This window comes from Bufo gargarizans, chromosome 2 (assembly GCF_014858855.1).
Source record: "Bufo gargarizans isolate SCDJY-AF-19 chromosome 2, ASM1485885v1, whole genome shotgun sequence".
Classification (NCBI taxonomy): Eukaryota; Metazoa; Chordata; class Amphibia; order Anura; family Bufonidae; genus Bufo; species Bufo gargarizans.
In genome coordinates, this window is record NC_058081.1 from 107,361,267 (window position 1) to 107,380,219 (window position 18,953).

Here is an 18,953-nt window from a genome sequence, read left to right on the forward strand (position 1 = left end):
TAAGACCGTTCCAGGAGTCTTGTGTCACCTGCCTCCTATTTATTCTCATTTCAAGAGAGCAGCAGAGGGGAATACAAAGCTTTTTGTCTTACTTGCGTGACTGCTCTATTAGGGAGAGGGAATGGCAGCGTGTGGACGTGCCAGTTGAACACAACAGCCATTACATATTGCTTGTCCTGTCTAGTTAATGACCAGCACGTCTCCCTGAATCTATAACCTGTTGTTAATTTCAAGAGAGGGTGCAATTTTTTCGCAATTCATCCAAGAATATATTTGTCTTATTGACAATGCTTCTAATGTTAAATGCAAAAACAGCTCAGCTCCTTTTATTCTGCAGCTGTTTATGCAAGAGCGGCATCCAAGCAAATTTACCTCCAAAGTACAGAAGACTAGTCCACTTATTGATCACGATGAGGGAAAAACATAAGACGGCGGGTCCTACATTATTTTAACCCGGCGTGTCTTCGGCCGCGCACGGCCATCACAGCGCCGGTGCCTGCACGCAAAAGTGCGGCAGCTATGTTATACCTGCAACTTTAAATTTATGCATCGCTCCTGATGACACGTGACACATTCTAGCCACGTAGAAACGCGTTGAGCAATTTGATGTGTTACATATCGCTCACTATGCAGGGCAGCACTCAGGGTCCTGTACCTGTACCAGCTGATGATATTCAGTAGACGGTCTATTCCATCTGTTCATGGCTCATTATAAGTAATATAGGGACAGATGTATTATGGGATCAGGTCTATGCATGTGAGTCTCGTGTTCCTAGTGGCGCACAAGTTTAGCCTAGTTTGCTGCAGTTCACGCATACATACAGTACAGACCAAAAGTTTGGACACACCTTCTCATTCAAAGAGTTTTCTTTATTTTCATGACTATGAAAATTGTAGATTCACACTGAAGGCATCAAAACTATGAATTAACACATGTGGAATTATATACATAACAAAAAAGTGTGAAACAACTGAAAATATGTCATATTCTAGGTTCTTCAAAGTAGCCACCTTTTGTTTTGATTACTGCTTTGCACACTCTTGGCATTCTCTTGATGAGCTTCAAGAGGTAGTCACCTGAAATGGTTTTCACTTCACAGGTGTGCCCTGTCAGGTTTAATAAGTCGGATTTCTTGCCTTATAAATGGGGTTGGGACCATCAGTTGCCTTGTGGAGAAGTCAGGTGGATACACAGCTGATAGTCCTACTGAATAGACTGTTAGAATTTGTATTATGGCAAGAAAAAAGCAGCTAAGTAAAGAAAAATGAGTGGCCATCATTACTTTAAGAAATGAAGGTCAGTCAGTCCAAAAAATTGGGAAAACTTTGAAAGTGTCCCCAAGTGCAGTCACAAAAACCATCAAGCGCTACAAAGAAACTGGCTCACATGTGGACCGCCCCAGGAAAGGAAGACCAAGAGTCACCTCTGCTGCGGAGGATAAGTTCATCCGAGTCACCAGCCTCAGAAATCGCAGGTTAACAGCAGCTCAGATTAGAGACCAGGTCAATGCCACACAGAGTTCTAGCAGCAGACACATCTCTAGAACAACTGTAAAGAGGAGACTGTGTGAATCAGGCCTTCATGGTAGAATATCTGCTAGGAAACCACTGCTAAGGACAGACAACAAGCAAAAGAGACGTGGTTGGGCTAAAGAACACAAGGAATGGACGTTAGACCAGTGGAAATGTGTGCTTTGGTCTGATGAGTCCAAATTTGAGATCTTTGGTTCCAACCACCGTGTCTTTGTGCAACGCAGAAAAGGTGAACGGATGGACTCTACATGCCTGGTTCCCACCGTGAAGCATGGAGGAGGAGGTGTGATGGTGTGGGGGTGCTTTGCTGGTGACACTGTTGGGGATTTATTCAAAATTGAAGGCATACTGAACCAGCATGGCTACCACAGCATCTTGCAGCGGCATGCTATTCCATCTGGTTTGCGTTTAGTTGGACCATCATTTTTTTTTTAAACAGGACAATGACCCAAAACACACCTCCAGGCTGTTTAAGGGCTATTTGACCATGAAGGAGAGTGATGAGCTGCTGCGCCAGATGACCTGGCCTCCACAGTCACCGGACCTGAACCCAATCGAGATGATTTGGGGTGAGCTGGACCGCAGAGTGAAGGCAAAAGGGCCAACAAGTGCTAAGCATCTCTGGGAACTCCTTCAAGACTGTTGGAAGACCATTTCAGGTGACTACCTCTTGAAGCTCATCAAGAGAATGCAGTAATCAAAGCAAAAGGTGGCTACTTTGAAGAACCTAGAATATGACATATTTTCAGTTGTTTCACACTTTTTTGTTATGTATATAATTCCACATGTGTTAATTCATAGTTTTGATGCCTTCAGTGTGAATCTACAATTTTCATAGTCATGAAAATAAAGAAAACTCTTTGAATGAGAAGGTGTGTCCAAACTTTTTCTCTGTACTGTAGGTGTGTTAATATACTCAGTGTCAGCATGCAATAGGCTATTAGTCAGGTGATTTTGGATGTGGATGGTAATTAATCCAATCCCTCTCCACATCCTTGACCTCCTGTATGCCTGGTTTTAACCCTATTACATATCTATACCCTTTTCTCGTTTAGTTCTATTAAAGCTGTAGGAGAGTCCCCGGAATAATAATGGACGGACGATACGTGCCACCAGAGGTCCTGGCCTCGGTGGAGTAAGAACCGGATCATTGCGGTTACAGCGGCGAATGCTGCTGGCGCAGCGTGTCCGGGCCGGTTCTCACTGTTCCCCGCGGCCAGCCCAGGTTTTTGGTGGAGCTGGGCCTTTAAAGAACCCAGCCTGCTGATGATGGGGGTGGGGTGTGTCTTGCTGTGCTGGAGATTTACACAGACAGAGTGAGTGCTGGTGAAGGAGAGTCTGGGCGCAGCACACATTGAAGGATAGCCCTGGGACCTGTGGTGCTACGAGCCGAAGGGGCTCTGGCCTGAGGGAGACAAAGGCAGATAGCCTAGAAGTCTGCAGAACTGCTGTGGTCTGTCCAAAACAAGGTGACTCAAACCTGCTGTTTATTTTCTGTGGAAGGACTTTTGTTCTATGCACTATGTGGATATGCACCTGTGTGGTCTGCACATTGCCTGTTATGCCGTTGGTGTGAATAAAGTCACAGTGTATCACAAAGACTGTCTATGATTGCCTCAATACTGCCGCCGCTACCGTAGCCTACCACGAGCACATCCCCACAATTGGTGGAGGATGCGGCATTCGTGCAGTGAGGCAGGCCTGAGGCAAAAGTTGTGTTGGACTGCATGTCATATATCAGGCCTGCAAGTTTTATGGTTCCTGACAAGATGGAGGAGGCCATTAAGCACCTGATTCAGAGTAATGTACAGCAGCAACAGGCATTGCAGGCTCAGAGGGAAAGTAATGAGCTACAAAAAAGACATGAGGAGGCTATGTGTGCACAGCAGCAAACAAACACTCTCCTAATGCAGCAGCTGGTAGCCATGCAAGAGTCGGTGCGAACATCCCTGCAAGGAGTTTCAACTGCGACAACCCCGACTGTGTCTACCGCCAGGGACAAAGTCCGATCCGCCCTGAGGAAAATGGGTCCGGGAGATGATATAGAGGCATTCCTGATGGTATTCGAAAGAACCGCGGAGCAAGAGAGGCTGCCGTTGGAGCAGTGGGCAGAGGTGGTGGCGCCTTTTCTGGTGGGGGACGCACAAAAGGCCTATTTTGACCTCAGCTGCGATGAGGCCAAGGACTATGAGAGGCTAAAAGCTGAGGTGTTGGCCAGGTTGGGGGTAAACACCTATGTGCGAGCGCACAGGGTGTATCAGTGGGTGTTTGCCGAGTCCCGACCCGCCCGGTCACAAGCCTATGACTTACTTCACCTAGTAAAAAAATGGCTTCAGCCTGAAATATTGAGCCCTTCTCAGATGGTTGAAAGGGTCGTGGTCGACAGGTTCGTGCGTACCCTCCCGAGAGCCATACAGCACTGAGTGGGACAAGGCGATCCAGGCAACCTGGAACAACTGGTTAGCCTGGTGGAGAGATATATGGCCACTCAGCATTTGGGGCGGGACTCAGCGGTACTACCCAAGTCACGTCAGCCCCCGTTGCCGACCCGGGATCCTGAAAAAGGGATCCCACCACATAAGGAGGGGAGTGGATCTCCGGTCCGTGGGAGGAATACCCTGGGGAGGAGGGAGGCTGCGAGGATCAGATGTTGGCATTGTCAGGACTGGGGACATGTGGCATCCAACTGCCCTAGGGCATCCGAACCCATGGACTGCGGGTTCGCTCGCCGGTCCTCTTTTTATGCCCAACCGGTGTATATAGCTGACCCCCTGCTGGCGGCGGACAACCCTCCGGTGTGTGATGTCGTTGTTAATGGACACTCCGTGCAGGCCCTGCTGGACTCTGGGAGCCTGGTAACTCTGGTCCATGAGTCGCTGGTAACGGAAAAACTCCCAGAAAGGCGAACCCTTACCATTGTCTGTATACATGGGGATCGCAGGGAGTATCCCACCACTAAGGTTACCCTGGCAGTGTGTGGAAAGGAGGTACCACATGTCGTCGGGGTGGGGAGACGGCTTCCTTATGCCGCAATATTGGGGAGGGACTTTCCCCTGTTCTGGACTTTGTGGAGGAACGGGTTGCCTACCTATGGGGAAGGAAAATGTCCAGGTCCCGAGCCCGAGGACCCCGAGGCAGGGGCCCCAGCTGTAGGGGTCACCGTAGAGGAGGTAGAGTGTAACCCTGACCGGTTTCCCCTAGAAGTATTGGCGGGTGAGACAGTAGAAAGTTCGTCCATCCTGGATCTGGAGGTACCCCGAGAAACCTTCGGGACCTCACAGCTCCAGGATTCAACGTTATTGCGGGCTAGAGAAGGTGTGTCGGTGGTTAATGGTGTTGCCCAGCGTCCCGGCGCCGGTACCGTATTTCCTCACCTGGCCTATAACCAGGACCTGTTATATAGGGTAGACAAGGTGAGGCAGGAGGTGGTGGAACAACTGGTGGTGCCCCAGCCTTACCGGCGAATGGTCTTGGATTTAGCGCATGCGCATGTGTTGGGTGGTCATCTGGGGGTTAAGAAAACGCTGGAGCGAATTCTACAACGGTTCTATTGGCCTGGGATATATGAGGAAGTCCGGAGGTTCTGTCAGTCCTGTCCAGTGTGTCAGCTGACTAGCCCCCAACCTCAGTATCGCAGTCCACTGGTACCTATGCCCATTATAGAGGTGCCCTTCGAAAGGATCGCCATAGATCTGGTAGGCCCCATTATTATTCCGGGGACTCTCCTACAAAGCATTATTATTTTCTTTTTTAATGTTCTATCAGGCTGAGACGTGTAGCATATATACAGAACGTATATCACCATATTTGTTCTTTTTTTGCTGTGGCTTGAAAAATAAGAACCTGTTGTATTAGTCAGGATATAGGTGGCACCTTGTATAGACCAAGGATGATCCTGACCAGGAGGTGTGAATAGTGGTGCTGGCGCACTGGCCACCATATGGTTGGAAGGAGAGGTCAGATGGAGATAAAGGGAGCGGTATGGTATCAGTAGAGAGAGTGTAGCTGGTCAGCATTTGGTGTCTTGTAGAACTGCGGTTTGGCCTATGAATGAGAATGAGACCACCTGTGCATCTGTGGTGAGCCGGAAACTGCTGTAGGCTTGATCCTCTAAAAAAAGCGAGAGTGTACTGTAGGCTGAAGCAGCCTGTCCAGTGTAGAGTTTGTGGTGGGCTAAAGACCTAGATGTGTGATGCAGAGCTGGAGGAGAAGTTGTGTGGAAGGTTATCTGGTGTGCTTGTACCCATCGATGGAAGACAGCATTTGGGGAACCACTTAATAACCATTATTTTACAACAGTGACATATACCATGCTACCAATTAAGGCCACTAATAGTATCTTTGTACTTGGCTCAACAATGTATTAATATGGTGCCTGCATAAAAGTTTCATGCAGTGCCCAGCATAACAGTGCCATTCAATAGCATGTTTAATTTAGTTGAAAACTAGCCTGCATATGCTGAAAAGTCGTGTATGGCATTCCAAGATATTTTAGCAAATAAGGCATAATAATGAATAATAAAGCATTTTTATAATCCTTTACACACCAACATTTATTAGTAAAAAGGAAGAAAGAATCAAGGTGAGGATGGTTGGCATATGGGGCATATTATGCCAATGAATTCATTTTGCTTCTGCAATCCTGTGTTACCAGTCATTGAATCCTCCTTTCTGCTTTCTATCAGGACTTCATGCATTATCCTGAAAGTGCTTTAAATCCACAATTCCAAATTATAAACATTTAGTTTTTATTTTACTCTCATAGCATTGACATATTCTGAAGCACTTTACAGACATTATTATCACTTGCTGCCCCAGTGGAGCTCACAATCTAAGTTACCGATCAGTATGTCTTTGGAGTGTGGGAGGAAACCGGAGTACCCGGAGGAAACCCACACAAACACGGGGAGAACATACAAACTCCATGCAGATGTTGTTCTTGGTTGGATTCAAACCCAGGACCCCAGCGAAAGGCACCAGTGCTAACCACTGAGCCTCCTCTAGTCCAGTTTGCCTAGGAGATACAAGGCTGTAAATTGTGTAGGCACAGATACAAAAAATATGAAATGATTATGTGCTTTTAGGTGACCGGTATTAAATAAAATAAATATGCAAAGGTTTGTGCCTCATTTACACCACTGTGTCCAAAAATGACTTGAAGGTGCTTTGTCAACCTCTTAATATAAATGTAATATCAATCATTTAGTAGTAAAAGCCAAAATGCTATTTTGTTATGTAAAGTAAGATTGACCCCAATTTGGCACCTACTTTTGGAGGTTGATTTTTATAGAGTACTTCTTGTGACATGTTACTGGTATGAGTCAGAAAATGTCTTTGGTGGGGGTCCATAAGCTGAGATATTGAGTTATTGATCCTTCAAATAAAATGACATTCCCATTGAAATGAATGAATGGCTCTGTAGGGTTCCTAGTTTCCCTGAACAGTACTGTAGTGCTCACATAGTCCCATTTATTCCAAATGGAAAATTCATCAACATCCTTAGAGATCTGAAAATCTCTGACCCAAAAAAAGTGCAGCACTCAAACTAAATAAATAGAGCACCCCCCCCCCCCCCTTCCCCAGCTGGCATAATCACATATTATGCAGATTCTAGGTGCTGTGACCCTAAGGGAGAGTGGCATGAGGAGGATGGGAGTAGTAGTTGTGGCACAGGAGTAGTAGTGGTTCACCCTGGGGCCGTGCATTTAATGGATGGTGCACCGTTTCTTCCTTCAGGGCACACCTTGGTATTGGCGCTCCTGCCTGGCTTTAGGTGGAGGGCCTTTGCTTTTAGATTGATGTGTGCATGGCAGAAGGTCAGGCGGTGTGAGAGCTGGTGAAAGGATTATGCGATGACCAGGATCTCTTTACTGACGCTGATAAGTGTTGCAGTACAAGCATATAAAGAGTCACAGTTTTGAAGTATGTCACAGGCACTTGAAAGGTTAAGCTCCGTCTCTCCAGTTTACACACTCTTTCCAGGGTCGAATATGGGATAGCAAGATGTCTGACTCTGAGTAGCACTCCAGGGGCACATTGGCCATAGAATCCACAGGGAAATTTCCCGGTGGGCCGATGCCCAGGAGGCCACCCTGAGTCCTCCTCATGGCCACCATCCAGGTAAATAATGATCTGTTGGTCTCAGAGTTAATTAACATTGGGGCATCGATTAGTTATGTACCTGCCCGTCAACCACAGGTGCACTCCTGATAACTGAATTTAATTGTATTGCAATCCTGAGGCAACTGTAGTAGGAGGACAGAATGTGGCAGCTGGTGCTGGCCACCACAGAGGGGAAGCTTCTGAGGAGATATTTTGTGCTGCTGGGGCATTATTTTGTGCTGCACTGTGGATTTTGATGCTGCTGGGGCAGTTTATTGTGTTGCACTGTGGTCTTTGGCTCGGATGGGGTGGTATTGTGTGTGTCACGGCTGGCGGTGGGGAAAACCCCCAGCCGTGCGGTGCCAGGAGATGGTAGGGTTACCCCTTGGCCGGGACCACAGAGTTAGGGAGCAGGTCACCTCCTATTGCATCCCTAACGCTGACCCTGTCTCCTATCTGTATGAGCCGACCTTGGTGGTAGGAGGACTCATACGCCGGAACCTTAAAGTCCCTACGAGCCCTCAAGTCGGCCCTGTACTAGGGGACAGAGTGAGACGACCTGCTCCTCCTAGGCACGGGGGAGCAGGAGTCTCAACGGCCAAGCAACACAGGGGAAACATCAACAGACATATGGAAATGACAGGTAAGTGAGACTAGTCCTGCACTTACCTGCCACAGACACACAAACCTGGAACCCATGAACAAGTGCTGATGTCCACAGCAACATAAAGGACACAGCACACACCAGACATACAAGGGAAACCAGGAAACCATAAGCTGCACTAACAAGATAACCCCACACACACCTAGATAACACCAAGAAACATAGAAATTCCCAACACAGGTTTTATGACCAGAAGGATGGTCCTCACCAGGCAGATGGAGGAGACAGGAGGCTGCTCCAGCCAGCATGGCTGAGAGCAACCTACTGAGCCCAGCCAGGGACTGAGGCTTTATAGGCCAAGAGGCCCCACCCAACGATCAACCACACCCAGTGACATCACACACACTGGGAAGGAAGTTAACCCTTCCAGCACACAGAAGGGAAAACACACATATAAGGGGAAGTGCACATAATACATAACCCACACCAACCCACTCACCTGTTACCGCCAGCAACGGCATGCGTGGCCACCATGTTCTGGGGAACAGCCCGCAGGCCGAAACCCTGCCACCACATGCATACAACAGACGTTGCCGCGGACAACCACAGGTGAAGGGAGGTGTCTACGTGCATACAACACATAACCTCGTGCACCACAAAACGACAAAGGGAGTGCACATAAAACACGTTGCCAAGGGCAACCGCACGCACACTTGTTGTCCGCGGCAACCGCACCTGAGGCAAACAACTAAGTGCCCCAGCTGCGGTTGACGAACTCCCAAACCGCGGGCAACAGCATGCGGCACCCAAGGAGTCACGACCATGACCAGGGGTCGTGACACTCCCTCCCCTCAAAGCCCCCTCCAACCGAAAAGGGAAGCTGGTGGGACCAAAACAACAGGGAGGGGGGGGGAGGGGCAATGCCTGATAACCACCAGTGTCTCCCTCCAGAGCTGCCGCCAACGGACCTGGACCGTACACAACAGTCCCAGGTCGCCAGCCAACAGAGCAGACTGGAAGAGAGAACACTGGAGGCACTGCCAGATAGATGCCCGTATCTCCCCCCGGAACTGCCGCCAACAGACCTGGACCGTACACAACAGTCCCCAGGTCGCCAGCCAACAAAGCAGTCCGGAGGAGGAACACAGGACACCAGACCGATGCCCGTATCTCCCCCCAGAACTGCCGCCAACAGACCAGACCGTACACAACAGTCCCCAGGTCGCCAGCCAACAAAGCAGTCTGGAGGAGGAAAACAGGACACCGCGTCCAACTCAGGAGGACGTTCCTACTCCAGGTCGCTGCCAGCAGACACTCCCCAACCAGCACACCTGCCGGAACACCGAAGGGATGCTGCCAGCAGACGACCAGAGATAGGAACCCTGAGAGGGACGAGGGGTCACCAACACGGACACGGTTAGCAAGGTGGCGGGGAAAAGCCACCAACCGCGCCGTTAACGGTGAACCCCGTAACGCTCTCCCTCCGGAGAACGCGCATGCACCCCAACGGTCAATGGATGCATGCTTCACCCTCTTTCGAGGGAATCCAGGTGAGGTGCCAGTTCTGGTCATACTGTCACGGCTGGCGGTGGGGAAAACCCCCAGCCGTGCGGTGCCAGGAGATGGTAGGGTTACCCCTTGGCCGGGACCACAGAGTTAGGGAGCAGGTCACCTCCTATTGCATCCCTAACGCTGACCCTGTCTCCTATCTGTATGAGCCGACCTTGGTGGTAGGAGGACTCATACGCCGGAACCTTAAAGTCCCTACGAGCCCTCAAGTCGGCCCTGTACTAGGGGACAGAGTGAGACGACCTGCTCCTCCTAGGCACGGGGGAGCAGGAGTCTCAACGGCCAAGCAACACAGGGGAAACATCAACAGACATATGGAAATGACAGGTAAGTGAGACTAGTCCTGCACTTACCTGCCACAGACACACAAACCTGGAACCCATGAACAAGTGCTGATGTCCACAGCAACATAAAGGACACAGCACACACCAGACATACAAGGGAAACCAGGAAACCATAAGCTGCACTAACAAGATAACCCCACACACACCTAGATAACACCAAGAAACATAGAAATTCCCAACACAGGTTTTATGACCAGAAGGATGGTCCTCACCAGGCAGATGGAGGAGACAGGAGGCTGCTCCAGCCAGCATGGCTGAGAGCAACCTACTGAGCCCAGCCAGGGACTGAGGCTTTATAGGCCAAGAGGCCCCACCCAACGATCAACCACACCCAGTGACATCACACACACTGGGAAGGAAGTTAACCCTTCCAGCACACAGAAGGGAAAACACACATATAAGGGGAAGTGCACATAATACATAACCCACACCAACCCACTCACCTGTTACCGCCAGCAACGGCATGCGTGGCCACCATGTTCTGGGGAACAGCCCGCAGGCCGAAACCCTGCCACCACATGCATACAACAGACGTTGCCGCGGACAACCACAGGTGAAGGGAGGTGTCTACGTGCATACAACACATAACCTCGTGCACCACAAAACGACAAAGGGAGTGCACATAAAACACGTTGCCAAGGGCAACCGCACGCACACTTGTTGTCCGCGGCAACCGCACCTGAGGCAAACAACTAAGTGCCCCAGCTGCGGTTGACGAACTCCCAAACCGCGGGCAACAGCATGCGGCACCCAAGGAGTCACGACCATGACCAGGGGTCGTGACAGTGTGCCACAATATGGTATTGCTGATCCCTCCTACTTGTGTTGTCCTGTGTCACGGGCATTCCCGCGACAGGTGGCAGGAGATCAGTGAGACTTGCAACACGTGGTTTGATCTGACAGGTTTTCCTTGTGGATCAATAGGCGCCTGTGTTGTTTCTCGTAATGCCCACACCCCTTGCCTCAGGTGTTGCTAATGTGGTCATTTAACCTTCCTTATTTATAGTTGCTTCTCCCACAATGCTGTGCGGTTTATAGCTTCTGCTTCAGTTGTGGATTGCTGGTGTGTGGATCTCGGCTGAGTTCCTGGTGCTTCCATATCCCCTTTGAAGTTAAGTCTTTCCTTTTCATTTTGTATGGGTTCTGTGTGTTGCATTTCCCTATTGCTTGTATTAGGCCTGAAGGAGACTCCTGTCTGTCCTTCCTTTTGGAGGAACAGGTAGTCTCGTCCCTGCCATTAGTACCAGGGTCCTATAGGGCTAGGTAGGACTCTAGGTATTCCTGCGTATGAACACACCTACCTCTGGGGTCTGTTCATACTGGTAGTCAGTCAGGATTTTGGTTAGGGTTCTACTAGGAGGTGTCCATCTTCCTTCCCTAGTTTTCAGGCCTGAAATCCCTGTTTCCCCCTTCCCTCTGTTTCCCTCCCACACCGAAGCGTGACATCCTGCCTCCTGCCAATTTGGACACGCCTACAATTTGCAGACACTTCTTCTTTTTTTCCAGGGCCATTTTAAGTTCCCAGTCTGCCCCTGTCTCTCTCTAAATACATTTTGCACCAATCCCGAATAAGCAAGGTGGGCAAGGCTCTAAAAATGTGGTAGGTGCCAGAGGCTACAACATGTTCCACATGCAGAAAAGTCAAAGTTATCTTTATGCACCCGCACTCACTTGGTCCTAAACAGTCTGTGAATATCTTTACTATTATTTTCATAGGAGTTTGGCACTTGTTCTCTGCATGAAGGAGTGGAGGATCCTTGTAGTAGGTCTCAAACTGCACAGACCCATGCAGTTCCTCACACTTTGGCTGCCTAGGCCAGAATTTCGGGCTGACACAATCAGACTACACGGCTCCTTCCTCTGAGGAGGCAGGTTCAGCCAACCTCCTACTGAGTAGAGCATGATAATTAAGCTGTATGTCAGCTCTTGGAGTCGCATTCAAAAGCTTGGAAAAACATTAACCTCACATAGTAAACATTAACCTTTATAGCAGTAGATTAACTCTTTTAGCAGTTATCCACTGGGTTGCTGCATAGGTAAAGGGCCCCCTGAAGCACCTTACCTCACCATCTCTCTAACCTTAAAGCTCCTACACACTACTGTATTTTCCATCTATGTCTCCTCTCTGTGAAGATAGCATGGCTGAAATGGACAGTGTGGGGGTAAAACCCCAAACTCATTCCAGTTTGTTTTTTTGTAAATGGATATGAGGTTGATGTCAGAGGCACATTTTAATAAATGAGTTTCTTGAAACTGCTATTGTCCATAAATAAGTAAAATATTGTTAAAAATACAATGAATAATAAATGGCCTGTGCAAAATAAAGTGTAACATGATTAATTGTGAGTCTCTGGGACGGATCTCGCTATTTACAGAATTTCCCATGTCCCTCGGGTTTCTAAACATTAAAGATGGATAGTTTATTAGTGGACGTCATGAGTTACACTGCAGATGAAGAGGTCATTAGATATGTTATAGCTTTATTATATAAAGTTCTTAATGATTCAATCACTTATTCATGTGTCGCTCAGCTACTCATTAGAAATTCTCATGTTTTATGAAAGAGAATGTACTCTCTGACGATTGTGTATTTGAAATCACCTTGGATCAAAATATGAACATTGGTTAGTAGCTATTGACTGTAATACGTCAGAGCGAGTGCTAGTCAACCAGTCACATAAGTGGGACCTCACATGTGACCCTTAATTTGTTCAGAAGGGGCCAGATCAAAGGCGTACATAAGGTTGTGACTGCCAAATGCCTTCACGTGTTCTACTCATTTAGCGCTTCTCGACAGGGAGCGCCCAGTGTATTTCCCGCCACCGCACTGATATAAGAGCAGCATGTGAGCTGAATGCATGAATATTAGAAAATTGCATAATTTCCTAGTCTGTAAACAAATGTAAAACATTATAAACTGGACAAGCCCTTTAAGGCTTGTGTCAATGGAATTTGTATTTGTATATACTGTAGGGTTAATTAGCTATGCAATGTATCATCTTTATCATTTACAACCCCAATTCTCCTTGGACGTCCTCCTGTTCACACAGGGCATCTTTATAGTATTTACACATACCTGCCGTTTTCCATGAGACTTCCCAGCAGACTGACCCTTAGGCCTCTTTCACACTACCGTTTTTTTTTTCCGTTTTGCGGTCCGTTTTTTGCGTTCCGTATACGGTCCGTATACGGAACCATTCATTTCAATGGTTCCGCAAAAAAACGGAATGTATTCCGTATGCATTCCGTTTCCGTATTTCCGTTTTTCCGTTCCTTTGAAAAGATAGAACATGTCCTATATTTGGCCGCAAATCACGGTCCGTGGCTCCATTCAAGTCAATGGGTCCGCAAAAAAAAACGGAACACATACGGAAATGCATCCGTATGTCTTCCGTATCCGTTCCGTTTTTTGCGGAACCATCTATTGAAAATGTTATGCCCAGTCCAATTTTTTATATGAAATTACTGTATACTGTATTTGCCATACGGAACAACGGAACGGAAACGGAACCACAACGGAAGCAAAAAACGGAACAACGGATCCGTGAAAAACGGAACGCAAAACACTGAATTCAACATACTGTAGTGTGAAAGAGGCCTTAAAAGGGATGTTGGGGCTTGTGCACATTTGCACATAGATACATATTTCTGGGCTGTGTTTGGACAGGTACTTGGCATGGCAGGAATCTGTTATCAGGGTTATGCTGCCATATCTGTGGGCAGCATCAGCTGGTGACATTTACCCCGATTTACAGGCAGAGGGCGACTTACTTTATTTTGTTCAGCTGATTTCTTCGGTGTGGCTTCAGTGGGATCCGAATGCTGGAGTCCTGGTATTCTTGAGGTGGGGTTCCCCCTGCCCTCCCGCACATGATTGACAGCTTTCTTCCTGTATTCTATATAGCAGGGATAAGCAACCTTCGGCACTCCAGCTGTGAAGAAACTACGACACCCATCATGCACACTTGCTTTACTGTTCACAGAACTCCTGTAGAAGTGAATGGAGCACGCTGGTAGTTGTAGTTTCACAACAGCTGTTGTGTCGGAGGTAGCTGGCCCCTGCTATATAAGGGAAATGTTGCCAGTTGGGGGAGTCAGGAGCTCATGAACAGTGATGGGCAGTTCACATTGTTCGTCCGCGAACATATGGGGGCTGCCATCTTTTTTCACAAGTCCGGCAAGGCACAGCTTAGCCCTTACCTGTGCCTGTGCGCGAGCCGGTCTGAAAACAAGTGCGGTCCGCGGGATCAGGCAGTTCCTAGAACAGCCACCGGGGGCCTTCATCGGGCTGTTCTCAGAACTGCCTGCTCCCAGTGACCGCATTTGTTTTCAGACTGGCTCGCGGCTTACCTGTGCCTCGCCGGACTTGTGAAAAAAAAAAATGGCAGCCCGCATATATTCGCGGGCGAACAATGCGAACTGGCCATCACTGTTCATGAATACAAGGACTGCACTGCACGTTATTTGTATGTGCAATTTTCTGTAATATTTTATAATATTTATAATATTTTAAAAATACATAAATTCAGTTTATTGTTCTTGTATGCACATCATATTCCCCCGGCATATACCTAGAATGTATGCCAATATATAGCCGTACACTGGCATACATCAGCAACTGGCTATAATAAAAAATAAAAAAAAAGCATACCTTTTTTATTTAATTTTTTTGCAGTGGCCCATTGTCCGTAGCACTTTCCTATACAGGATCACCCCACTCTTGGCCTCCATGAGGTGAATAAGGGCTTATGGCTACGTTTGGTATAGGTGTGATCTGTGCACTGGGGACATAATTCTGACCAGTCCTGTGTCATTTAGTAACGTACTGATCTATTATACATGATGAGCAGTACATTTCTGTCACTTCTGTGGTGTTAATCCATTGCAGTTTTGCCATATTCTTCACCCACAGGTTGTGACAGTGAACACTGGGGGCCACACTGCAGTAACCGCTGCCAATGCCAAAACGAGGCGCTGTGTAATCCTATCACTGGAGCCTGCGTGTGTTCTGATGGGTATAGAGGATGGCGTTGTGAAGATTGGTGCGACCCCGGAACCTACGGGAAGGCCTGCCAGCTGAGGTGCCAGTGCCAAAATGGAGCAACATGTGATCATAGGACTGGCGAATGCCACTGTGCTCCCGGATACACTGGAGCTTTGTGAGTAACCCTGCCATCTAATGTAATACGTTTAGGATGCAATTATCCAAGTGCATCCAGTTATAAGGTATAGAATAAAGATGGCACATTAGACGGGTGCATCCAGTTATATTATAGGAGTGCAGGTATATAGCATAAAGATGGCACATTAGTCGGGTGCATCCAGTTATATTATAGGAGCCCAGGTATATAGCATAAAGATGGCACATTAGTCGGGTGCATCCAGTTATAAGAGTACATGTATATAGAATAAAGATGGCACATTAGACGGGTGCATCCAGTTATATTATAGGAGTGCAGATATATAGAATAAAGATGGCACATTAGACGGGTGCATCCAGTTATATTATAGGAGTGCAGGTATATAGCATAAAGATGGCACATTAGTCGGGTGCATCCAGTTATAAGAGTACATGTATATAGAATAAAGATGGCACATTAGACGGGTGCATCCAGTTATATTATAGGAGTGTAGGTATATAGCATAAAGATGGCACATTAGACGTGTGCATCCAGTTATATTATAGGAGCCCAGGTATATAGCATAAAGATGGCACATTAGTCGGGTGCATCCAGTTATAAGAGTACATGTATATAGAATAAAGATGGCACATTAGACGGGTGCATCCAGTTATATTATAGGAGTGTAGGTATATAGCATAAAGATGGCACATTAGTCGGGTGCATCCAGTTATATTATAGGAGTGCAGATATATAGAATAAAGATGGCACATTAGACGGGTGCATCCAGTTATATTATAGGAGTGCAGGTATATAGCATAAAGATGGCACATTAGACGGGTGCATCCAGTTATATTATAGGAGCCCAGGTATATAGCATAAAGATGGCACATTAGTCGGGTGCATCCAGTTATAAGAGTACATGTATATAGAATAAAGATGGCACATTAGACGGGTGCATCCAGTTATATTATAGGAGTGTAGGTATATAGCATAAAGATGGCACATTAGTCGGGTGCATCCAGTTATATTATAGGAGTGCAGATATATAGAATAAAGATGGCACATTAGACGGGTGCATCCAGTTATATTATAGGAGTGCAGGTATATAGCATAAAGATGGCACATTAGACGGGTGCATCCAGTTATATTATAGGAGTGCAGGTATATAGCATAAAGATGGCACATTAGTCGGGTGCATCCAGTTATAAGAGTACATGTATATAGAATAAAGATGGCACATTAGACGTGTGCATCCAGTTATATTATAGAAGTGCAGATATATAGAATAAAGATGGCACATTAGACGGTGCTTCCGGTTATATTATAAGAGTACATGTATATAGAATAAAGATGGCACATTAGTCGGGTGCATCCAGTTATAAGAGTACATGTATATAGCATAAAGATGGCACATTAGACGGTGCTTCCGGTTATATTATAGGAGTGCAGGTATATAGCATAAAGATGGCACATTAGACGGGTGCATCCGGTTATATTATAAGAGTACATGTATATAGAATAAAGATGGCACATTAGACGGGTGCATCCGGTTATAATATAGGAGTCCAGGTATATAGCATAAAGATGGCACATTAGTCGGGTGCATCCAGTTATAAGAGTACATGTATAAAGCATAAAGATGGCACATTAGACGGGTGCATCCGGTTACATTATAAGAGTACAGGTATATAGCATAAAGATGGCACATTAGATGGGTACACACGGTTACATTATAGAAGTACAGGTATATAGCATAAAGATGGCACATTAGATGGGTACACTCGGTTACATTATAGAAGTACAGGTATATAGCATAAAGATGGCACATTAGATGGGTGCATCCGGTTACATTATAGAAGTACAGGTATATAGCATAAAGATGGCACATTAGATGGGTACACTCGGTTACATTATAGAAGTACAGGTATATAGCATAAAGATGGCACATTAGATGGGTACATCCGGTTACATTATAAGAGTACATGTATAAAGCATAAAGATGGTACATTAGACGGGTGCATCCGGTTACATTATAAGAGTACAGGTATATAGCATAAAGATGGCACATTAGATGGGTACATCCGGTTACATTATAGGAGTACAGGTATATAGCATAAAGATGGCACTTTGGTTAGTTTCATAGATGTTATATGTTTCTCTATCTCCCTACTAGTTGTGAAGAACTGTGCCCACCTGGAAGCCATGGTGCATTGTGTGAGCTACGCTGCCCTTGCCAGAATGGCGGTGTATGTCACCATGTGACTGGAGAGTGTTCCTGCCCAACAGGGTGGACGGTAGGATGTCTGATTCTCAGCTACAAAGCATCACATAGCATTTGAAGGCCTTGTCTGACACAATCTGTCTTATTTTCCCCACTTTATAGGGTTCTGTCTGTGCTCAGCCATGTCCTTCAGGAAGATATGGAGTGAACTGCAGCAATGAATGCCAGTGTCACAATGGAGGGCAGTGTGACCCAGTGAATGGAAGGTGCCAGTGTGCAGCAGGATACACAGGAGAAAGGTAAAGCCAGCAACTCACTGCAGCCACCTAGTGGTGATGTTTCTGTCTTCACCAGCTAAGTGTGTCTATTTCGATTGGTATGGTCAAAATTTAAAGACCATTTCTCCATAAAATATTAAATGATTCACATTTAAATGACAACATACTGTATTTTCCCACTACTCCCTCATGGGTTGGCATCTAGCATTGTTAAACTCCTGATTGTCAGATCTGCCTAGCTGTGGTACTGATTAGGCAGAAATGTCCTCTCAGATGTATAAGGCTGTGTTCAGACAGAGGATAAATTATGCTCTGTCGGCTCCGAACTCTACAGGTGAGGTTTAAGTAAATCTTGTAATGTACCATATCCCAGCCTATTCAGATCTGAGACTCCGATCAGAGTAGAATTTACTCTAGATTTATTTTTTTACATGGTTCCAGGGTGTGAATTACCCCATTGATTACAGTGGAATCTGTGTGCTGTCTGAATATAGCTTGTGTGCAGTACCCCAGTGGGGCACTGCAAGGGGTTAACTATTGCTACAGCACTGACCCTACTGTTATTTAGTGCAGTGTTGTGATTTATGGTTAAATAATAGTTTTTCCTATGTAAGTCCCATGACAGGTGTACAGGCAACTATTTGGTTAACATTTGTTTATCATTATATTTGTTAGGGTGATGGACCCAGGTCTGCCCCTGTTTAGTTAGTTAGAAGAGTGCTGCAGGACAGATGTGTGTGAGAGAAGCTCTCCAGACAAGTCCTCAAGTTTCAGAGAACTGCTATCTCTGAGACTTCATTTTACCAAAGAACGTCTTGACATCTTGAGAAGGTCTTGAACCTGCAGGGCCATGCAAGATAACACCAGTAAGGTGTAGACTTTTATGGCAAAGGACCTTACTGCTATTGGAGGCATTCATTGCTTAAGCACCTGCCGCACTTTGTTATGAACTCTTAATTCATGACTTAATCTGCATCCCTCAGTTCAGGTACTGCAGTAGTAGTTAAGAGCCTAATTGCATGCCTATGGTTACTTGGAAAGACTGTAAGGAGTATAGGGAGAGACTGGAAGTACTACTAACTTCATATTGTGTTGCCCATATGGTGTTGTGATAATTGCTGCCCAGATACAGTACTTCTAAATTATGATTTTTCTGCTACTAGTACTACAACTCTCATC

At 46.6% G+C, this 18,953-nt stretch overlaps 1 protein-coding gene across 1 annotated transcript in view; it reads left to right on the plus strand.

Annotated features, from left to right (window-relative positions):
* MEGF11 (multiple EGF like domains 11) overlaps positions 1 to 18,953 on the plus strand; it is a 344,912-nt gene that overhangs the window by 165,557 nt on the left and 160,402 nt on the right. Inside the window, exons 3-5 of the mRNA XM_044283159.1 lie at positions 15,065 to 15,311; positions 17,449 to 17,569; positions 17,659 to 17,795. Of these exons, the coding sequence (XP_044139094.1) occupies positions 15,065 to 15,311; positions 17,449 to 17,569; positions 17,659 to 17,795 (505 nt within the window). The remainder of the gene's footprint in view (positions 1 to 15,064; positions 15,312 to 17,448; positions 17,570 to 17,658; positions 17,796 to 18,953) is intronic.